The sequence below is a fragment of the Bicyclus anynana genome, chromosome 20 (genome assembly GCF_947172395.1).
Source record: "Bicyclus anynana chromosome 20, ilBicAnyn1.1, whole genome shotgun sequence".
In the NCBI taxonomy this organism is placed as follows: Eukaryota; Metazoa; Arthropoda; class Insecta; order Lepidoptera; family Nymphalidae; genus Bicyclus; species Bicyclus anynana.
The window spans coordinates 5485969-5507297 of NC_069102.1; the positions used below are offsets into that span (position 1 = coordinate 5485969).

The 21329-nt window shown below is 35.4% G+C and overlaps 2 protein-coding genes across 3 annotated transcripts in view; both read left to right on the forward strand.

The window, feature by feature from the left end:
* Positions 1 to 248, forward strand: part of LOC128198030 (high affinity cAMP-specific and IBMX-insensitive 3',5'-cyclic phosphodiesterase 8-like) — a 209715-nt gene extending 209467 nt beyond the window's left edge. Inside the window, exon 12 of the mRNA XM_052887935.1 lies at positions 56 to 248. Coding sequence (XP_052743895.1) covers positions 56 to 248 — 193 coding nt within the window. The remainder of the gene's footprint in view (positions 1 to 55) is intronic.
* On the forward strand, positions 46 to 20425 carry LOC112052756 (high affinity cAMP-specific and IBMX-insensitive 3',5'-cyclic phosphodiesterase 8). 2 transcript variants are annotated; one of them, XM_052887643.1, is made up of 9 exons: positions 46 to 236; positions 1238 to 1414; positions 7201 to 7293; positions 8341 to 8592; positions 9053 to 9269; positions 10284 to 10465; positions 11179 to 11312; positions 11975 to 12129; positions 13183 to 20425. In XM_052887643.1, exons 2-9 carry the CDS (start codon positions 1313 to 1315, stop codon positions 13356 to 13358), a joined length of 1311 nt encoding a protein of 436 aa, XP_052743603.1. In that variant the 5' UTR covers positions 46 to 236; positions 1238 to 1312; the 3' UTR covers positions 13359 to 20425. The 2 variants fall into 2 exon arrangements, 1 of the variants encoding a protein (XP_052743603.1); XR_008251867.1 differs by lacking the exon at positions 13183 to 20425 and having other exon boundaries at positions 9053 to 9468; positions 11176 to 11312; positions 11975 to 12114.
* The last annotated feature ends 904 nt before the right edge of the window (positions 20426 to 21329 follow it).

Sequence of the window (21329 nt, forward strand, 5' to 3'; positions counted from 1 at the left end):
AATTTTTGTTTGACAACAAATAATTAGTAATTAATTTTATTGTTATTCGCAGGAGCACTTCTCACGTAGTGTTCGTGTGCGAGCCGACAAACTCGGTGGACAGCGAGCGAGCGCGCGGTTCGCTGCACTCTATACGGCGCGGCTCGCTCGACGTGCGCTCGGTCGCGTCCGACGGTCTGCGGCGAACGTCGCTGGCTAAGTTGCAGGGCCTGCCGTTGGAGGCGCCTATCACTAAGGTATTGTGTTGATATCTAGCTGCATAATTCACGAAAACTGCGAAGCTTACATCGTTAAAAAAAAATAAGTAAATTTGTAAAAGAAATGTTGAGAAACTTCTTATCTCTTGCTTTAGAATCAACGTCAGACTTTTCTCCTCCTGAAAAAAATATCAGATGAGAGCCGTCAAAACATTTGTTACGACCAAGATAATATATTCACTTCGCTGGCGTTGAAATAATAAACACATTTACATACAGTACATGTACACAAGTTATAGTTTTGTAAGAATACTTACCCTTATGGTACTCGCAAGTATACCTATTACATTGTTTATTTTACTGGTCACGTTAGAGCGCGCTTACCTAGAAGATGCCTATTCACTCTTTTTTGAAGGTGTTTAAATTATAAGTGTCAGGAAACACAAACGCTGGAAGCGTATTTCTAATTTGTGTGCGATTTAGAAATGTGGACTCGTTTCGTACGAGTTGCCTGAATATCCACAATGTAACGATTTCCCCGTTCGCGGCGTCTTGCTGTTCCGTGGTAGAAAGAAGAAAGAGTTAATAATCTATCGGTATCAACCAATATTCGGCTCACTGCTGAGCTCGAGTCTCCTCTCAGAATGAGAGGGGTTAGGCCAATAGTCGAAGAATTAAGACAATTCTCTGGTATGCAAGTTTCCACGCGATGTTTATTTACGCGACGTGATATTTAATTTCTTAATTGTTTATTTTAGAAATAATAATCTATACTTACCTATAATAAAACTGTAAGAGGTCAAATTCTGTGCATTGAATATATTTTGAAGATTTTAATTGGAGGGCATTATGTAATCGACACTGAAGCCATAAACATTTGTTTTCGATTTCTTGTCTAGACTAAAGCTAGTTTAAAGAGAAATATGCTGTGCTCAAAAAAACCGACAAGAGCGTACGAGCACAAAGAATTTTTGTATTGATTTTGTTGTTAAATAAATATATTACCATATTTTTAACCAGTTTTATATTCATCTTCAAAGGTGATATCCCTACTCTCAACGGCGACAGAGGGCGCTCCTCCATCGACTGTGGCGTGCATAGAGCGCGCCGTGGACATGCTGCGCACTTCAGAACTGTACTCCCCTCAGATGCGAGAGGACCCCAAGATGAGGGCCGAGGACCCTATAGCGACCGACCTGATTGGAGCATTGTTGTCGGTGAGTACTATTAAACACCCTCTATGATGGTGAGAAAAATATATAAATAAAATAATGAGTAAAAAAAATTTGATGAACCATTGACAGGGCTAAAAACAGTAGGCATAATCATTAATTACAGTAACAGAACTTAAAAATGTTTTGAATAAAATATTTAATTTATTAATTATTTTCCATTACTTTAATTTATTTATTTATGGTGAGTAAAGTGAGCAAGAAGTACATACATAGTTACATATGTATAGTTATGGCGAGGGAAAGGGTTGGCGTGATAGAGACCTAATTTATATGCGCGTACCTCCTTTTACACGAAAATACGCCTATGTTTTACTAAGAGACGATGGGTATGTTCGTTGTAAGTCATTCTATGACTAAAAGTCGAATTCTGAAAATTTTGAATAGGGATGATGACAGTTTTTTAAATTGTATATAAATTAAGAGTATGCTAATAGTAAAGCAATTTTGTAACGGGAACAGGGTATCTGCGATCATTACTTTCGGAGCTACAGGGATTTAAAGAGTCAGATTTGCGGCGCTGCCGCGGATCCCTGAAAAACGCCCCATACAAAATGGCTCGAAATAATGACGTCATAGGCAATGTAATGATCGTTAGATTTGTATGCGCGTTCAAACAAAATTACTAATATCTTTGTTATTTGTGCGTTTATGCTTATAGTTCATATATTAAAAAATGTCACATTTAATGTAAGGAAGCTAAAACTGTATAAATTTTCATCTAATTACGATAAAATATTTTTAATAGTTTTTGAAATTTTATAATCTCATTTATTTTACAAATATCCAGACAATCATTTGCTTTTTATGTATAAATTAGTTAACATTGACCCTATTTACCCGAATGTATCATAAAAATCAATATATTCAAACCTAGTCATCATCCCCATTAGGTCTCTATAATTCTAAAGGTATTATGCTTTAAACAAAAGAAATAAAAAATAGATCTGATATACAATTTAGTATTGGAAAATCACTTAGTTAGTGACTAATAAATCACTTTATTAGTCTACTTTATCACGAAACTTGAACTACATCAGTCTGTATCCTTCGGGACCTATGTTATTATGGAAGGAAATAATCCTCAGACATTTTAATGACTTTTTTAATGAATAGCTAACAGATTGAGCTTTACTGTGTAAATTAATAATTATCCAGAATGAGAATGAGAATCTCCTCTCAGAATGAGACGGGAATGACCAAATATTAGTTGCGACAAGGAAATCATTACGTCAATCCGTACAATTTATACAATTCCTTTTTGTACCTGGCAGAATATAGTATGGGATTATAAATTATATCTTTTTTATTTACTTTTACTAAAGATGCCCGTTGGAAAATACTTACTGAATAAAACTATATGGTGATGGTACAGACTGATTAAACTGTCATTTATAACCTTTTTCTGTAATGTAATTTATTTATGTAATTGGTATGTAAATTTTACCTGATACCTCAACATATTCACACACTGTGGGTGTGCTAAGTATATATATGTATTGTGTATGTTAAGTGTCTATGTAATGAAAGACGTGACATAACACAGTAAAGTGAGTGAAAACTACATATTGCGTTATTTCACAGATAAAATACAAGCACAATGTTTTGAATATGTTCAGGTGCCAATTAAAATATATTTAATTTTAAAACACAAAAAGAACCTACTAATTTATGTCCCTTCGTACCTACTAAATTGTAGTGGTTCATTAATATTTAGTCACATAATAGTACAAATATAATTACAATGTTATTAAAAACTAACCGTTTTATATATGTATTTATTTGTCCATGATCCTCATCACCTGGGAAAGCGGGAGCAAGCGAACGCAAACCTTATTTTTATGGTAGGAGGTTTGAAATTACAACAAACATCTACTGTGAACGTCCCTATAGTTCTTTCTCTCTGAATGCCTTGTTCACACCTTCAGACGGAGATTTGCGCTGCAAGCTTAAGTTTGCTAACACAACAAAGAATTCATTTTGATTACTTAAAAACTTAATAAAGTCAATACTCAACAGTGTATGTGTACTTTGATACAAAATTGGTATCAAGCTCTTAGACTATACCTTGTTGTACACTTGTACAGTTACCAAGAATAACGAATTTACCAGTGAGATGTTATTGACTGTGGAGGGATATAGCTTATCTATACATTGTATTTAATTATCACCATCATTATCATATTATAAACCGATGGACGTCCACTGCAGGCCATAGGCCTTTTGTAGGGACTTCATCACGATCGTGTAGTTTAGTACAATGAGTTAATAGTAGCACATTCATACACATCCACTATTATAATTCACGCATTGCTAGAAGTATAAGCTAGTATTTTTGTGGATAAATAAAACTCAGAATATGTAGGTACACGAGTATTTCGAATGTTCCAATAATAATAAATAGAATATTCTGCATTAAATACATTAAAATATACTTTACGCTTTGTTATATTTAATTAGTAAATGAAATGACAAAACTTTTCCAAATAACATCCCTTATCACTCATTTACATTCTAGAACTAGAGAGTCAATTAATTTTCCACGAACATTCGTCAGTTTTTTATACTCGTAACTGTTCGGAACTCTAAGCGATAACATCTCACGGGTCACTGCAAATTTTCAATCAAAATAAAACGAAATACATTTGTCGTCCCTCTTTTAACAAGATCGCAAGGATTGTTGCCAAGCATCAAGCTCGTGCTATAGTCACATTATTTTTGTTGAAAATTTCGTCGAATAAAGTTTAGATAGCATCGCTGAGACTTCGCGAAGTTTTCTCGAAGCCGTTCGTCGTCGAATTACCGTAAGTTGATTACAGATTACGAAACTGTACCGAATTTTTCAATAAAGTACATCTTGAGGGCTTATTACGGTAGCGTATATTTATTTGAGCCTATGCTCTGTCATTCAAAAGGTATAACCGCATATTAACCCATTCACCGCATATAAAAATTGTGGGATGAGTTCAAAACTAGTTTTCGGACAAAAAGTTCAGCTGTAGGTACATCTGATTCTGTACAGACTTTGTGACATAATATATCCATAACCAAATCAAAAAGGCGTCAATAGTTCCACGGTTCAGATAAAATCCGCTAGATCTAGATTCAATCTCCGCTCAGTAGACTATCACTGACATGACTGATATGACACGAGTATTTACTCCTAACGTGGGCTTTCTTTCTTTCGTGGGCTTATAAAAATATGTATTAAGATATTTTTTTAAAGATAATTTGCCATATTTCATTATAATATAACCTCTCGGTTATAAGTCCCGCCCCTTTACCACTGAGCTATTTAGGCTTTAAATCTTTATTATTGACGATTTTTGGATCATTTACATTTCTCCATGAAAAAGTACAATTACATGTCCAAAATAAGCGTCACTTAATGTGCAATCAACGTCCTTTATCTCAAGTAGAAATGGCATGCGCCTCGCACGACGTTATCGAGCCGCACGAAATTCTCGACTGTGTGAAATGCCATCCATTCCTTGGAGAGTTTCTGCTTGGCTGCATTTTCGGAACATTATTAAATTATAGTCCAAGAGATGGCGAACTATTTGTTTTAATGTTATCGTTAAAATTTTCGTATTTATAGGCTTCATCGCCTTCGAGATATCGTAAATAGCTCTAAAAGGCTGAACTAATTTAGATGCAATGTAACACCCAGTTGTATTAGTATTTAGATCTAATTTTAACGAGAAACAGAATTGGTTATATAGATCTTATTCAATTGACAGCTGATATTATAAAAAAATAATCCCAGGTGTCTCACGTTTAATATATTGAATGTAATTTATAATCGACGTAAAATGAATAAATGATTATAAGCTCTTATAAATATCAAATCAAATCTTTAGCTTCTAAGTCCTATCATAATTGTGTGAGTCGCTTTGCTTTTCGTCGTCGTTGCTTATAAGTTAATGGACTACTTGGTAAGAATTATATCTGAAGAATGAAGCTACTACATATAATTATTAGAACCCTACATAAATCGGTTACCAACTCTTAGTCTATCGCAAGATATCTACAGTGGACATAATGAAAATAGTACGCAACGAAACTTGAAACTGCTGCTATCCAAAGCTCTTTACGTTACAGTCTCCGATTTTATTTAAACTTAAGGTTTAATTTAAATCCCGGCCAACTTTTAGCAGTACGGTGTTACGAATGCGAATCCAATCTTCTAAGTTTGATTAACCTATACCTGTCTAGTCTGCAGTCGACTTTCTCATTATTTTGAACGAGCACTTAGTGTTTAAAGAGGTGTCTAGGTAGAAACGAGAAGTGAGAAATTCTGTGTGAAGCAGACTGTGTCAAGTTGTACTAGAAATATCGACGGATAGAGCTCTTAGTAAAACGTTTTTTGAAGTTCTTAATATAATTGCGTTTGAGACTGAATCCCTGACTCCTTTGTTATTGGTTAAATAGGTTTCAAATAAAATCACGTGATACAAGAGCTGGAGCTTATTTTATCTAGGAGTGATTAACAAAAATATTACTTACATTCAATTTTCTTAGCACCAGAGTAGGGTGCACACAATTATAACTAGGATAGGCAATATAAGTACGTACAGATTATGCAAAATAGAAAATTCCTTCAGTCATCAGGGTATGTAGAGCATTTAACACGATATTGTATGCCACAGGAGTATTGTTAAGCATTGGATAGAACGCATCGACGCACCTATAATGGTAGGCGTTCACAGATCCACATCGTACGGATTGCATCGCACGGATTTTATCTACAGTATTACCCGCGGCACGTAACTTTAGCGCTGAGCGAAACACGGTGGGGATAGCTGCGCATCGGTACTGTCGCGCACACAATACAATTATTACGTTTATTAATTAATAAGTAAATAATTTTAATGACATTATTTTAATGTTTATGTTAAATAGTAAGTCTAGCTATAAACGAAATGTGGGGTATAGCTATATATAAACGGTAGCGCTAAAGTTACGTGCCGCGGGTTGTAAAGATACAAAATTCGTTTGATGCGATGTCCGATCCGTACTATGCGGATCAGTGTACGCCCTTGTACGACTTTCTATACAAAGAATACTAAAATCCGTTTATTCCTATGCATCCGATGCGGATCTGTGGACGCCTGTCTTAACGCTGAACAGAAACTGACTTAGGTAATTCCTTGATATCAGTAGCGAAGACTGAAATTTTCTGGTACGTTAAATTATTTGAGCCCGTAAAACTCGTGAATTTTTAATGGAAATGTAACCCCATAGTAATAGGGTTATGTATTTTACTCTATAATCTAAAACCACAAAATGCACAGGGAAAGCTTAAAAAAAGTATGGCAAATCGGAAGAAATAATAAATAAAAGAAATACGAAGAAATTGATAATGTGGCAACAAGCCTTGATATTTTTTTTTTTTAATTTAATATTAATCAAAATGACTTCTACCGCTCACCCATCTAACTTACCTTATGAGTTGCAACTTCACACTTCCTTATGATCTTTAACACTCGCTTATACTAAACAATGTTATGTAGTAACATAAACATTTCACATTTTTTTTCTATAGAAACGTCATTATTGTACTAACTTATTGATTAATACTTTATTTAATCTTATAATTTTCCTTTATCCATAGGTTTCTACATGATTAATTTACAGTGAATGTAGTGTTCATATAGATATTATTATATATGTTTATTTTCATTTGTAGATACAGCTTAAGATAAAACAATTATGTTCTAGTTATGGCATGTTAGATGTCTATATATAAAATTGTCATTTCTATTCACCAGCAAGGCGCACCAAATGTACTGTCTTCGAGAAGGAGCAGCAATGACTCTACGGTCGTCAGAACGCAGGCTAACAGAACCAATATGAAACATAAAGTAAGTAAATACGATACGAGTACAAGCTGAATTCCCCTAAAACACATACGTAAACACATACGTACATACGTACGTACATACATACGTACATTCTCATGCTAATTTAGCGCAAATTTTAAAATAGCGCAGAGTTCGTCCATTTGGACGGACAGACAGACGGATATGGCGAAACTATAAGGGTTACTGTGGACTACGGAACCCTAAAAAACCCCTCTTCATAGACTTATATCCACCATATCCCGTACTCCGGGACCCGTAGCCATATGGCACGTAGATTATCTTTCTATAAACGCTAACGTTATACGAAAACAAAAAATTTATGGGAATTATAGATATGATCGATAACTTGATCACGTGACACGTTATGCGAGTGGCGAACCCCGAAAAAGGGCTTTAGTATACGATATAATCTAACGACGCCAGGTGTAAAATTGCTACCAAAATATTTGTTAATAACATTCTACAGATGTAATTTTTTTTCGGACTCAAGTGGGGCAAAAAACAGTGCTTAAAGTTCAAATATACAAATTTAATACAATTTTGACATTACTCAAGATATCTCAGCTAGGTTTATAAATATTTCGATCCGTTAAAAAAATGTGATCGAAATATTATTTGAATTAAAAATTAAATACGTATTTCCATCAGCTATTTTAGTACCTATCACAAACTATCTTTATTGTGTGTATTTTTAGCTGTATAAATGTATTTCTTAATTTATTTATGTACTGTATCCGTACCGTAATCAACCTATACTGCTGAGCTCGAGTCTCCTCACAGAATGAGAGGCGTTAGGCAAATAGTCCACCACTCTGACCCAATGCGGATTGGCAGACGCCACACACGCAGAGAATTAAGAAATTCTCTGGTATGCAGGTTTCCTCACTATGGTTTTCCTTCACCGTTTGAGACACGTAATATTTAATTTCTTAAAATGCACACAACTGAAAAGTTGAAGGTGCATTCGAACCAACCTCCGGGATTGGAGGAAAAGATCATATCCACTGGGCTATCACGGCTTTATGTATTGTAATTTGCGTGTTACAGACAACAGGTCAACTCCGCGAACTTTTGGACACGCACCTAAGCTGGGACTTCGAGATCTTCCGACTAGAGGACTTGACTCGCGGCCGACCGCTCACTCACCTGGGCCTCACACTCATGGGAGGGAGGTTCGACCTGTGCTCTACCCTGGAGTGCGACGAGAGGACACTGTTGCATTGGCTGACTATTATAGAGACCAATTACCACGCAGTCAATACTTACCACAATTCTACACACGCTGCTGATGTACTTCAGGTAATTGTTTTTTTTCCTCATTATTTTTAATTGAGAATTTGCTTAAAATTATTTTAAAGACCCCCAACTCAATTTCTTTGTAATATTTACTTTTTAATGAGCTAAAAATCTTGACAAATTAATACATCTAGATATAAGAAAAAAACTCATAAAACTTAATAAACTTTTGTAAAATAATACTAAGCTCCATCACTAAAAGCTCTACTGCCAATGTACAAGTACAGGACCTGTAGCCACGTGGCACATCGATTCTCTTTCTACAATCTCAAACGCTCCAAAAATGATAATATATGGGGATGACATTTCGATCGACAAGGACCTGTCATATCGACCGGATCTGTCATTCCCATATATTTTTTTAGCTTTCGAAGCGTTAGCGTTTTTAAAAAGAGAATCGACGTGCCACATGGCTACAGCCGCAGTACAGTTTAGTATTTTATGGTCGATCACTCCTCTTCAGGCGGTAGCATACTTCATAGAAAAAGACCGCCTCAAAATGATACTGGAGCCGCTAGAAGTCGCCGCAGCGCTGATAGCGGCGGCGGCACACGACATCGACCACCCCGGCACCTCGTCCGCCTTCCTCTGCAACTCGCGGCACTCCCTCGCCATCTTGTACAACGACGTGTGCGTGCTGGAGTCGCATCACGCCGCTCTCACCTTCAAACTCACTCTCAGTAAGTTTATTTATCAAAATGATACTGGAGCCGCTAGAAGTCGCCGCAGCGCTGATAGCGGCGGCGGCACACGACATCGACCACCCCGGCACCTCGTCCGCCTTCCTCTGCAACTCGCGGCACTCCCTCGCCATCTTGTACAACGACGTGTGCGTGCTGGAGTCGCATCACGCCGCTCTCACCTTCAAACTCACTCTCAGTAAGTTTATTTGATAGTTCACGTAGCACCTCACCTCCTCTAGCCAGGGCCGGCCCGTCCATACGGCGAACGGAGCAGTCGCTCCAGACGCCAAATCCTAGAAGGCGCCTAAATGATAATCCTACTCAACCGTAGACGATACTGCGCCTGATTTTCAATTGGTCACCCCAGAGTATGGTCGAGATCTTCGCGTTCTATTCTTACTTTACACTCATAATTTGGTATAGGTATCTACATATTATTAGTAACAAACAGGAGAGGCGCCACAATTGGATCTCGTTCCATTTTAAAATTTACTTCGGGCCGGCGCTGCCTCTAGCCATACTTACATGTCGACTCTCTGTCTACTAACACTAACCCTTCCAGTGCTAAAAAATATATGCAAATGACATTAGTTATGGATAGTCATTCCAATACATTTTTAGTTTTCGAAGCGTTGTCGTTTGTAGAAAGAAACGTTAAGTAATATGGCTAACTTTCATCAGTTTTATAATACGTTGCGCTACGCTTATAACAACCTTTGCGTGCTTTATATTTTAATATTTCATTTGTTTGTATTTTCATCTTCTTCTTCAATTTATCATTCAAAATATAGTATTAGCACACATTCTTTTTGTCAAACATCGAGTGCCGTGAGCGAGAGGAGTAGAGTGTATGCGCAATGCGAGGGAGGGAGAGCGCTGCGTCTAGCCGTATATCATTAAAAAGTCAATAATTTCCACCCTTATCCTACAAAAAAAGATGCCTATAGTCGTATAACTTATTAAAATTATTATATTATGAGCTAATAGTGATGATGATACTGATGACGACAGGCAACGAACGCGTGAACATATTCAAGAATCTCGACCGCGACACGTACAAGTCGATGCGGCACAACGTCATCGACATGATCCTCGCCACGGAGATGACCAAGCACTTCGAGCACCTCGCCAAGTTCGTCAACGTGTTCTACGCCAAGTCCGGCGGCAGCAAGGAGGACGACATGCAGTCCGATGTAAGAAACCGTCCGTCATTTTTTCCTTTTTTTAAAAAAAGCAGCGGTTCCCATTTGTTTTTTTCATAGACCAAATCTTGAATTTATAGCTTGACACATTGGTTCGTAACTCTCCCGATTATACGACCCTTCCCGGACCATCGGTAGCGACGCCCCGCGCACACGACTTCATACCCGCGCATTCCTTCCCTCTGCCCTGCGCGCACGACTTCACACCCGCGCAGTCCTTTCCCCCGTCACTCGCATATCATGGGGGATGTCATCAACGAACTTGCCAAGCTATAGCTGGTTCTGGCTGACTTGATTTTCTACCGAAAACTCAATAAAAAATGTGAAGATTAAATCTAACTATGCGTGAGCAACCATGGTGTAATTAATTAATAGATTGTGAGTGAATGCGAATGTGAAAGAATTTCATCTGACATGCATGCTTTTATACTTGTAGCTGTAAGTTGTTGCGTAGGCATAAGTAGGGCCGGCCTGTCCATACGGCGAACGGAGCAGTCGCTTCAGGCGCCAAATCCTAGAGAGAGCCAAATGATAATCCTACTCAACCGTAGACGGTACTGCGCCTGATACCGAAACTGATGATCACGAAACTCTTCAAATATTAATAAAGATATTGAATTCAAAATTAGGATGCACAGATTAAGTAACTTCGTAAGGACTACCTATCACTGGTTATTTGTTCAATCGAAGACTTATTTCAGCAGGAACCCTTGTCATTAGACACAACAGCTTTGACGTCGCCTGACAATGTATCGCTCGTGAAGAGAATGATGATCAAATGTGCAGATGTCTCCAACGCTTCCAGACCACAAAAGTTCGCCTTTGAATGGGCGAGAAGGTAACGCTACCTTTTTTACTGTAAACGCTCTAATGCATTAACTGTTATTTGGTTGTCTTTGGATACATTTTAAATTTATTTTAATATAAAATTAGAGATTTTTTTTTAAGTTGCTTTGGTCGTATCGAATTCTTAAAACAAATGTAACATTAAAGTTTACTTGGAATCTGTGATTAATGATGGTTTTTGACAATAGAACCTTATAAAGTTCAAACTTCTAAAAGCCTGACCAGAAAAATAAAACACCTGACCATGTCGCGGAAGAAAACGGAACTAATTCCTTCCATAAGCACTCCGAGGTACCTACGTCAGAAATTACGTCATCCATCCTCCCCATGGAGGGATTCATCATAAGGCACCGACTAGTCGCGCGCGCGGACAACGCATCAAATATAGTCCTCACGGGGTAAGAACTGACACTGAAAGGGGCAGGAAGAACATTACTGGGGGAGAAAGTTCTCCGCATCTTAACAGAGCAAGGAGGAAATGCCTCTAGTAAGCAGGTACCCCCAACCGACTCACTTAGGAGGGGGATCATATCATAAAGAAGGCTAAAAAAGTATTTCTGGCGCCCCCACTCCAGGTTTTTTATAATTCTGGTCAGGCTATAAGTACGTTTGAGTATCGACAACTAGTATAGTTGTTGTTAACTTAATGTCCAGGATCGCGGAGGAATACTTCCTGCAGACGGACGAGGAGAAGGCCAAGGAGCTGCCGGTGGTGATGCCCATGTTCGACCGCGCCACGTGCTCCATCCCGCGCTCGCAGATCGGCTTCATCGACTACATCATCATCGACATGATGGAGGCTTGGGCTGGTAACTAATATCACTAAATTTTGAACGTGATAACGTATTATAAATCAATGAATGGGCTGTACGCACGAAAAGAACATGACTCTTTGTCATGTTCCACCTGAGCCAAGCGGAGAAGCGAAAACACGGAACAAGCAATAGAGAGACACAATTAGCCTGAGCGTAGGGTTTGCACGCATCTATCTCTCTTCCAATGTTTTCTTATAACGCTATCATCATTTATTATCAACCCATAATCGGCATTATCAACCCATATTCGGCACACTGTCGAGCTCGAGTCTCGTCTCAGAATGAGAGGGATTAGGCCAATAGCCCACCTCGCTGGCCCAATGCGGATTGGCAGACTTCACACACGCAGAGAATTAAAACAAATCTCTGTTAAGCTGGTTTCCTCCCTTCACCGTTTGAGACACATGATATTAAATTTCTTAAAATGCACACAACTCACATCCTCCGGAATCGGAGGCAGAGGTACACTGGGCTATCACGGCATATACGTTATTACGTAAATTTAAACCGTCGAATTTACCATAATTCAACTTTACAGACAATTAATTAATTGAAAATAAAGCGGCTTTTACCACAGAATATAAAGTACTTGAGCTGAGACCTTATCTTAGAAGTTCGTCTCTTCCGTACATATTGATAGTAGATTGTAAATTAGTTAAAACAAATCAACAGAATAGATCTGAATGTTTGTATGGGAGGGTAAATTTTGAAAGTAAAAAATTACCTACACACGTGTACCTAATTGTGATTATGGTTATTCCCTACTTCAGTATGCTTAAATTTGACTGTCCATAACGTCAGGTTGAATCATCAAGTCTCGGTGATATTGGAACACTATAATTAAGGCAAAACCAAAAGACTATCATTATCTACAATGTAATACTAACAGACAATAGAAAACAATGATGTTCATCACAAAAACATTTTTAAGTTGTGGGACTCGTAAATGTTTTTGTTATAACCTAGAAAATATAAAGTGAAAAAGTCTGGTCACTACCGTACGGACTGCACCAATCGACCCGTCTAAAAAGTACACATTATTTCCAGCATTCATCGACATGCCAGAACTGGTAACTCACGCGCGAAACAACCATCAACGCTGGCGCGAACTAGACGAAGCCGGGGTCACCACCATAGCGGACGTGCTGCGAGCTCAAAGGCAAGGCGCTCTACCGGCTCCACCCCCCACTACGAGTACCTCGGAACCCACTGCTGAGGAATAAACCAGACAATCGAAGCCAAAGAAAATAATTACCAAAATAATAGAAAAACAAGAGAGTGATCAGTCAGTTAAATCAAATACAATCGCAAAGTCAACTGTAGCTTTCCGGGAATTGGACTAAATGCAAAACTAATTAGCAAAAAAGACTAGCAACAATAGTCTTCTGGTTATTTCTCATAATACGAGTAAACCCGACACTCAGTCTCAAAGAGACAGTGACATATCTACATTATCTTAGCCCTTGTCGAATTCACTGAATGGGGCCCCGGTCTTATTGTATGTTCTTTTAATGTTAGATTACTTCAAAAGCTTCTAACTTCTTGGTTATATTGGGGGCCCCTTCAGACCGTTGCGTTGGCAAGTTAAAAACCCACGTCTTTCTCTCATTCTTGAGATCAATCCTAATAATTGAATCGATGTCCAAACATCTCGAATCTGACGGATTGACATTATAACAATAAGAAGTATTTTAATAGTCACAAAACCCATTTTTATCATGAACTACCTACCTAACCTACAAAAATCGGTTCCTAGAGCCAATATTTTAAATTAATAATAATAATAAGTGTTTAGACGTGCGTACGTTACGTTACGTAAGTCCATGTTGACAACATTAGGAAGATGATGTTGATGATGAACTGGATCATGCCTGCCTCAATTATCTTTCTAATCGACTCGAAAATAAATATTTTACAACAAATCGACGTTCCCAGTGCAGAGATATTGGGATTCCAAATAGATTACCGAATAGTTAAACAGCAGATCTTGACGAATTATAAAAAAAAATGGTTAATCCCAATTACCTATTTGTTCGCGACTTAATGAAGAAATTATAAATGCACAAATAAACTAATAATCGAGAGAAATTAATTTAGTTAGATGAGTGAGTTGAATACAAATAAAAAGACTATTCGAAATTAAATTCAATTTTATTTTACTTCGGAGCCTTTATTATTATTAAACGTATGACGGTACAAATCGTACAAAAAGAAACTTTAATTATTTGTTTGGTAACATAATTGAAATTAAGTTCAATATATTACCAAATAGATAAATACAATCGAGACCAAGTAAAACTAAAATGGATACGACTCTCAGGAAGTTTGTTTCCTAAAATGAATTTGGACGTTATACTGAATAAGTCTGAAATGGATCACTGGCGCAAGCCCCAATGGATGTGTCCGATAATACGCTTATTTTACCTATTATAACCGTGTTGGTGTGGGTATTAAAATGTATTGTTACTACCAAGTAGATAACGGTAGATATTGAATCCATTGTTTATTAGTGTATTTATTGAGTAAATATGTCATTGATATAATCTATATCGTCGTCTTACTAAATGTTATTCAGTGTATGAGATATATAAATTGTATTACAGTTGCCATTTAGACGGGTATTTAATTTGTTGTTTAGGTAAATAGATACGTTATATAAAAATTAGACTTGCAACGAATTGTAAAGTGGAGCACTCGCCGATTACCGAATATTCTGCAGACTTACTGGCTGAATAGCCGACTGAATATTCAGAAAATATTCTCTATTTACACAAAAATCTTTTCCAATTATATTAATCAAAATATATTTTGTGAGATAATTTTATTTTGCTTTCACTTTACGTTCATTATAAAATCATTTAATATTTTCATTTCGTAAATTTTTAGACCACAACAAAAATCTTATGTAGATTTTGGGCACCTATTCGGCCAAATAGCACCCAGAGATTCGTTATTTTGGCAAATAGGATGAATTCGTTGCAAATCTAATAAAAATCCGTGATATAGTGCCATATATAAGGTAGCTGGCATTTACGACGTGATAACATTTTGTGTCCTACTTCATTCACTGGAAATACGAGTAAGTTTTCAAACAAGTTATCACGCCTACCTTTCGGCGGACATTTTCATCGCTTACCATGACATTGTAACTGTATAAGATTCTCGATCTATTTGATCAACCCTTATGAGTCCCAAAAGCCATTATTTTTCACTAGATATATTAGGTACATTATTACTGAATATCCGCTTCAAATATAGATCTATTTGATCAACCCCTATGAGTCCCAAAAACCATACTTTTTCAATATATATAATAGGTATATTATTACTGAATATCCGCTTGAAATATAATTAATGTGTGACTTTCTACTGTCACAGAAATTATTGAAAATGTAAAACATTATTATAAAGCACAATAAGGATAATTTCTTATTAAGTAGGTACTTATCGAACCCTTGATTCAGGTTTTTTATTTTCTGCTCAGTCTATATAAGCTAAATAAAGTTTTCTAATATTAGTATTCCTTATTTCGTACTTAGATTGGTTATAAATAATTATGAATATATCTAAGCGGTAGATCAAATCTCTTTAAAGATAAAATTGGTCCACTTATACACTTGAGCTTTGAAATGAAAATTCCTATTTTTATATGTAACTTTTATAGTACCAATACACCGAACCTTTCGGTGTTGTCATATCATAATTTTCAAATTTTTCGAGTGTTTTAACAAGTTTTTCTAAACTAGAACAAACTTTTACATAACTGCGGGCTTATGATATAAGATTTTTTTTTATTAAAACATAAAAGAGCGATGATTTTTGAGAATTATCTACTAATTTCTTTGGTCACACTGATGATAGGTAGTAGGGACATACATATAATTTACCTATATTAAAATCATTAGTAGAAGTCATATTTAAATCTTCTAACATAATCCCGCAGTGCAGTTTTCTTTTTATTTTCTCAAACAACTAGTTATCTACCTTTTTCACCTTTTTATACATTACGACAACTTGAATAAATGTTTATCTAAGTACATGTTTATACCTGAACATTTAATAAAATATAGGCAAATCGGCCAACTTTTTTTCAAGAATAATATTTCTAGAAATAACTAGCTAAATGTTAGCAATACAGTCGCAAACTATATACAGTCGAACGTAGAACCTCCTCCTTTTGGAAGTCGGTTAAAAATAAAGACATACATTCTATAACAAAGAATAATAGTCCAAGTTACGAAACTACTCAAATACTATAGATGTGAATACTTATTAGTCAAAGAGCCTGTGGCCAAAACTACGTAATTAAAAAAAACAGACAGACATTAAAATGTGCGCGAGTGATATTATAAGGGTTCCGTTTTTGTACTACGTACGTTCGGAACCCTAAAAAACTGAAAATTTGTCATACCGTGTCCCACATAAAGGTTGATGTCCCCCTATGTAAGGCAATTGTTTTTTTTTTAAACATACTAGTAATACAAATATGTACGTAGAATGTAAATTATTTCAACTATTAGCTTATTTAAAATAAATATTACTCTTTTTCATTTGTAGTCCGAGAGCAAGTGCTAAATGGAGTACTCAACAAAACTGAATACCTACTTTTAATTTAAACTACAAATTTTTAGCTTGTAAATTTCTCTTGAAATATTATTTTACTTTCCTACTATTAGTCCTAGTTGGCCAATTTGCTAAGCTATGGTATCTACATGTTGCTTAAAATTTCGTGTTTACTATTAATATAGTTTATTACTATTAATTAGTTGAAATAAGGTTTAACGTATTTATATACTTACTAATTATACCTACCTATAATAATATTAATTATGAAAAGTTAGAGATTTATTCGTCTATATGACGCTGGTATTCATAGTAATTTATACATAATTTGTAGCTAATAAATACAATTTTATTATTGTGGTTATTATATAATATTACGCTTTCTTGTGCTCAATGTCAATACATAACGGTCTAAATTACCAGACATACTATGTTAATATGTAATAATATATGTATTGGTGTATACTGTATCCCAATGTTTACGTACAATAGAGAATAGTTATTAAGTATAATTATGATGTTGTTTGGAGCGTGCGTATGTACTTACACGTTTTGAAAAATTTATAAGTTGACTAGGTACATACCAAAATATATAAAGTCAGAATAATGTAAACAATTTCTGATTTGTTTTTGTTAGATGAAATCCGAAAATCGACAATCTAGATTCATATAAGTTATCACCTGTAAGTATCAAAGATCAAACTGCAGAGGCTGTTATAAATCTAGACAGAGGCCAGATTTAAGGTTCTGTTTTTTTATTAAAACAGCTGCAGTTTGAAATAGTCGTTTATTTTTTGGTTATATCTAGATATTGATATTTTAAGCATGCGGATTTGTGGACATAGCAAATGTTCACAATTCCGTTATATTTTTCTGTGAAGATTTTATGCCCCACTTAATTATATAAATGTAGAGCGTGGTTCAATCTCATATTATTATAAAACGATTGTGTGTAACTTGAATATTAATTATCTACCAAATGTATGTTTCACGCCTACTAACAAAGTACATAGACCGTAATATAACTATATTGATTAGGTATTATAAGTTTCTAATTTTACTAAATTATTTCGGTTAGCTAGTTAGCTCAATTTAATTATTGGTTAGAATAATCCTCGTAAACTTAAACGCTACTACCTATATCTCTCACTCCTTCGATGGCTGGAGGATTTCAAAAAAGAAAATTAATATTTTTTATAAGTTTTGTTGATTAACATACCTAAATAAAAGCAATTTTACACAAGTCGAAATCTGCATTTCGTAAACATTTTTATTAATCATCTTTAAAGTTTGGAGGAGATAGAACAATTTAAAAGAAGGTATTTATATTAAGTTGATAAAATGCAAATTATTCAGTGGTGCCAATTCAAACGGAAAGATTTACTGCAAGTAGGCTGATGTCATTTCGAAATCTTCCCGAAAGAGCACCGTTAGAAAGCTACCGATTTACTTATGTTTTTAATTTTTACTGATAAACCGAATTAGCACCAATATTTCAGTCAAATGACAAGCATGCGCAAAGCACATATAAACTGACGACGCACAGTATTTGCGATAGGTACGAGTATGTAATATAATCTTACTTACGTTGTTCGACGCGAAAGATTACTAACAACGTACAAATAGATATCTACTATTTTGAAAATTAGCATTTGTCAATAAATCCTTTAAAGTCTCTTTTAGTAAATATTTAATGATACTAGGTCAAAAAAATATACAGGATTGGAAAAAAAAATTATTACCAATTTTTTAACAAGCACTCTTGGAAAAATTTCCACGCCCTCTCAGTCATTTTATAGAAATGTTATTAACATTTTTTTAATTGTAGGTACTCGTACGTAAATATCGATTCAACGAATACCACTAGGGCGTAAGAATCCAACGTGACATAAGGGTACTTTGGTGTGATTTAGTAAATGTGGATCTTAATCCAAAGGATGTTCTATTAAATTTGCCAAAATCTATATCTAACTCCCTCCTCGAAGGTAAAGTAAGTACCTAACCTTTTATTAAGGGGTAAGAAGCTAGATTTTTTTGTGCTTTTAGAAATATCGCTCTCTTTTTCGTCTCATCATAATGGCAGAGCTATATTTCCGGTTCGTCGACTATGTTTTTTTCTCTTCACAAGATATATCGTGGCGCGCATCTTAGGCCTATAGCTATAGCTTGCCTATAGTCGTGTTTCATAAGGGTTTATTTAGACGAGCAGGAACTGCTACCGACGACTGCAGTCAGCGACGTCTCGGCGGCAGTCGCCGACAGCAGTCAACGGCAGTCGACTGCAGTAGCCAAAGTCTCGGCGGCAGTCGACGTCGGTCGGCGACTACTGTCCACTGCCGTCAACTGCCGTCGACTACAGTCGACTGCAGTTGCCAGCTGCCGTTGGAAATGTGCTGCTCGTGTAAATAAACCCTAACTTTAATTTACTAAAATTTGTTAAATGGACGTATACCAAAAAATAACACCCCCTTGTTGGACAATGGCGTTCGTTGAACCCGTATTTACCTGTGTACCTACTTGTCTTGTCTAAAAAAAATAACGTTCTTTACTAATAGAAGTTTTGTTTTAAATGTAAGATTTTGAAATTGTATAAGAAGGGGGCTGGTCCCCAAATATGAATGTGAAAATATATTTAGCATAGTTGTGAATTTTATATGCTAAAAATATTATATTATATACGTTAAACATAGGGCCGTATATGACTAGGCTTGGATAGATTGGATAATGTTTGCAAGATATTTTACGATACATTTATCTGATAGGTACTTTGGGATATCGCAACAATTATTGTGCAAATAGTTACTTACACTTCTGTCTGTCTGTCCATACGTTATGTTACAACTAAATGCATGTATGAAATTATCTTCTACGAAATAACGTAATCTTAATAAAATTTATGTGTACGTACCTAACTGTAGGTAGGTACATATTTAAATGAAGTCTAGACAACAATTAAGTATAAATATAGGTATTTTTAGCAGACTCAGAAGTGGCTTGCAAACAATAAGAAAACTAATGTCGAACAAAGGTTAAGATGAATCATAGTTGTTGTCTATTGTTGTCCACTTATTTAACAAAATCAAACTGAAACCAAAATAATGACCTTGAGTGAAGTCACGCACTTGTGAATGTTGCATGTAGGGTTAAAAACTTGGACAGCTAGCTAACACTCCCCTTTTCCCCTCAAGTCACTGTCCCCGCCTATCTCAAGTAACCCATTATCTATATATATAAAAAGCTCTTAAATTCTGCAAGTAGATAAAGGTAAAAATGTCAAGAAAGCCAAGTAGGTATATGCGGCCCTGTCTAAATCAATTAATCAATGTTATATAAAAAAAGATCCTAACAAATCAGGATCTACTTGTAATTCGTCGCTTTTTTAAACATTTATGGCGTCATTGAATTATTACCTTACTAATAAACAATTTAATTTTTTATGTAATAATTTTTAAAATATATAAAAGCTATGATTTTTGTATGCTTTTGCTAATAAAAGATATATAGAATTTTCCTTCTGAAAATGTGAAAAATTACATGTTGAAAATTTTGAAGTGTTTCAATTTACTGTGAATTCCATAAGTTTGTTTATGAATAGGTATATTTTTATTATTTTATTATTAAATGTAAAGTGGCAGTAATATTTTCATAATGAATTTCCATACAATATGTGTCCAGCTATGATGAATGACATTGTTAAGTGTTGTGTAAATAAATAAATACTTACAAATATTTAGTTTCATTTATCTACATATAACCGTAGTTTGAAGAGCCAATGGACGTTGGGGTCCCAATGTGCTGGAACCCCGCACAGAAAAGTGCAGTGTTGGTTGAGCCCCCACTAGATGGGCATAAGGCGGGTTGCAGGGAGCCGCTGGATGCTGGCGGCTCGAGACCGTGGTGTTTGGAAGTCTATGTAAGAGGCTTATGTCCAGTATTGGACGTCCATCGGCTGTTAATGATGAAGGTGAACATATAAGTACGTAATCCTGAAGATAAATGGTAACGAAGATTTATACTAAAAAATAAAAGTTACATTATAATACACTTTCCATACAAAGAGCAGTGTTATAATGTAATTTTTTAATTTATTAGAGTATGCATGTAATAATCTATGCCATTATCTTATATTTTTTAATTTCATATTTGGAATAATTAGATACAATATCTTTTACTATTAAAACACAGTTAGAGCTCTGGGTTCTTGGTCTTTTGTGCACACAGAACACTAAAACTTTGTGCAGCTCTGGATTCTTGATTTTTAAAACAATGTTTTGTATATATTATATACGCTAACTTCTGATCAGGCGTACCGCCTTCAAGCTGATCAGAAGGTAGCACATAGTACGATGTTATTTTTCGCTTTTTAGTTTAGTAGAAACATTTTTGTAATTTTGAAGTCAGTTGTATTTTTTTATTAAATTTTTTTAATTTTCCCTTTTTATTGATGACATGTTATAAGTGTAAAAAAATATTTAGTAAGTATTTTGGTTATAAATCTTTAAACCACGACATTATTATTTACTTATCTATCTAGAGTGGGTTTTATTGAAGTGGAAATGAAATGAAACACCACCTGGTTGAAGTGGCGTTTCAGTCATTTGTGTTGATTAAGAAAATATAGTAAGTAAGTA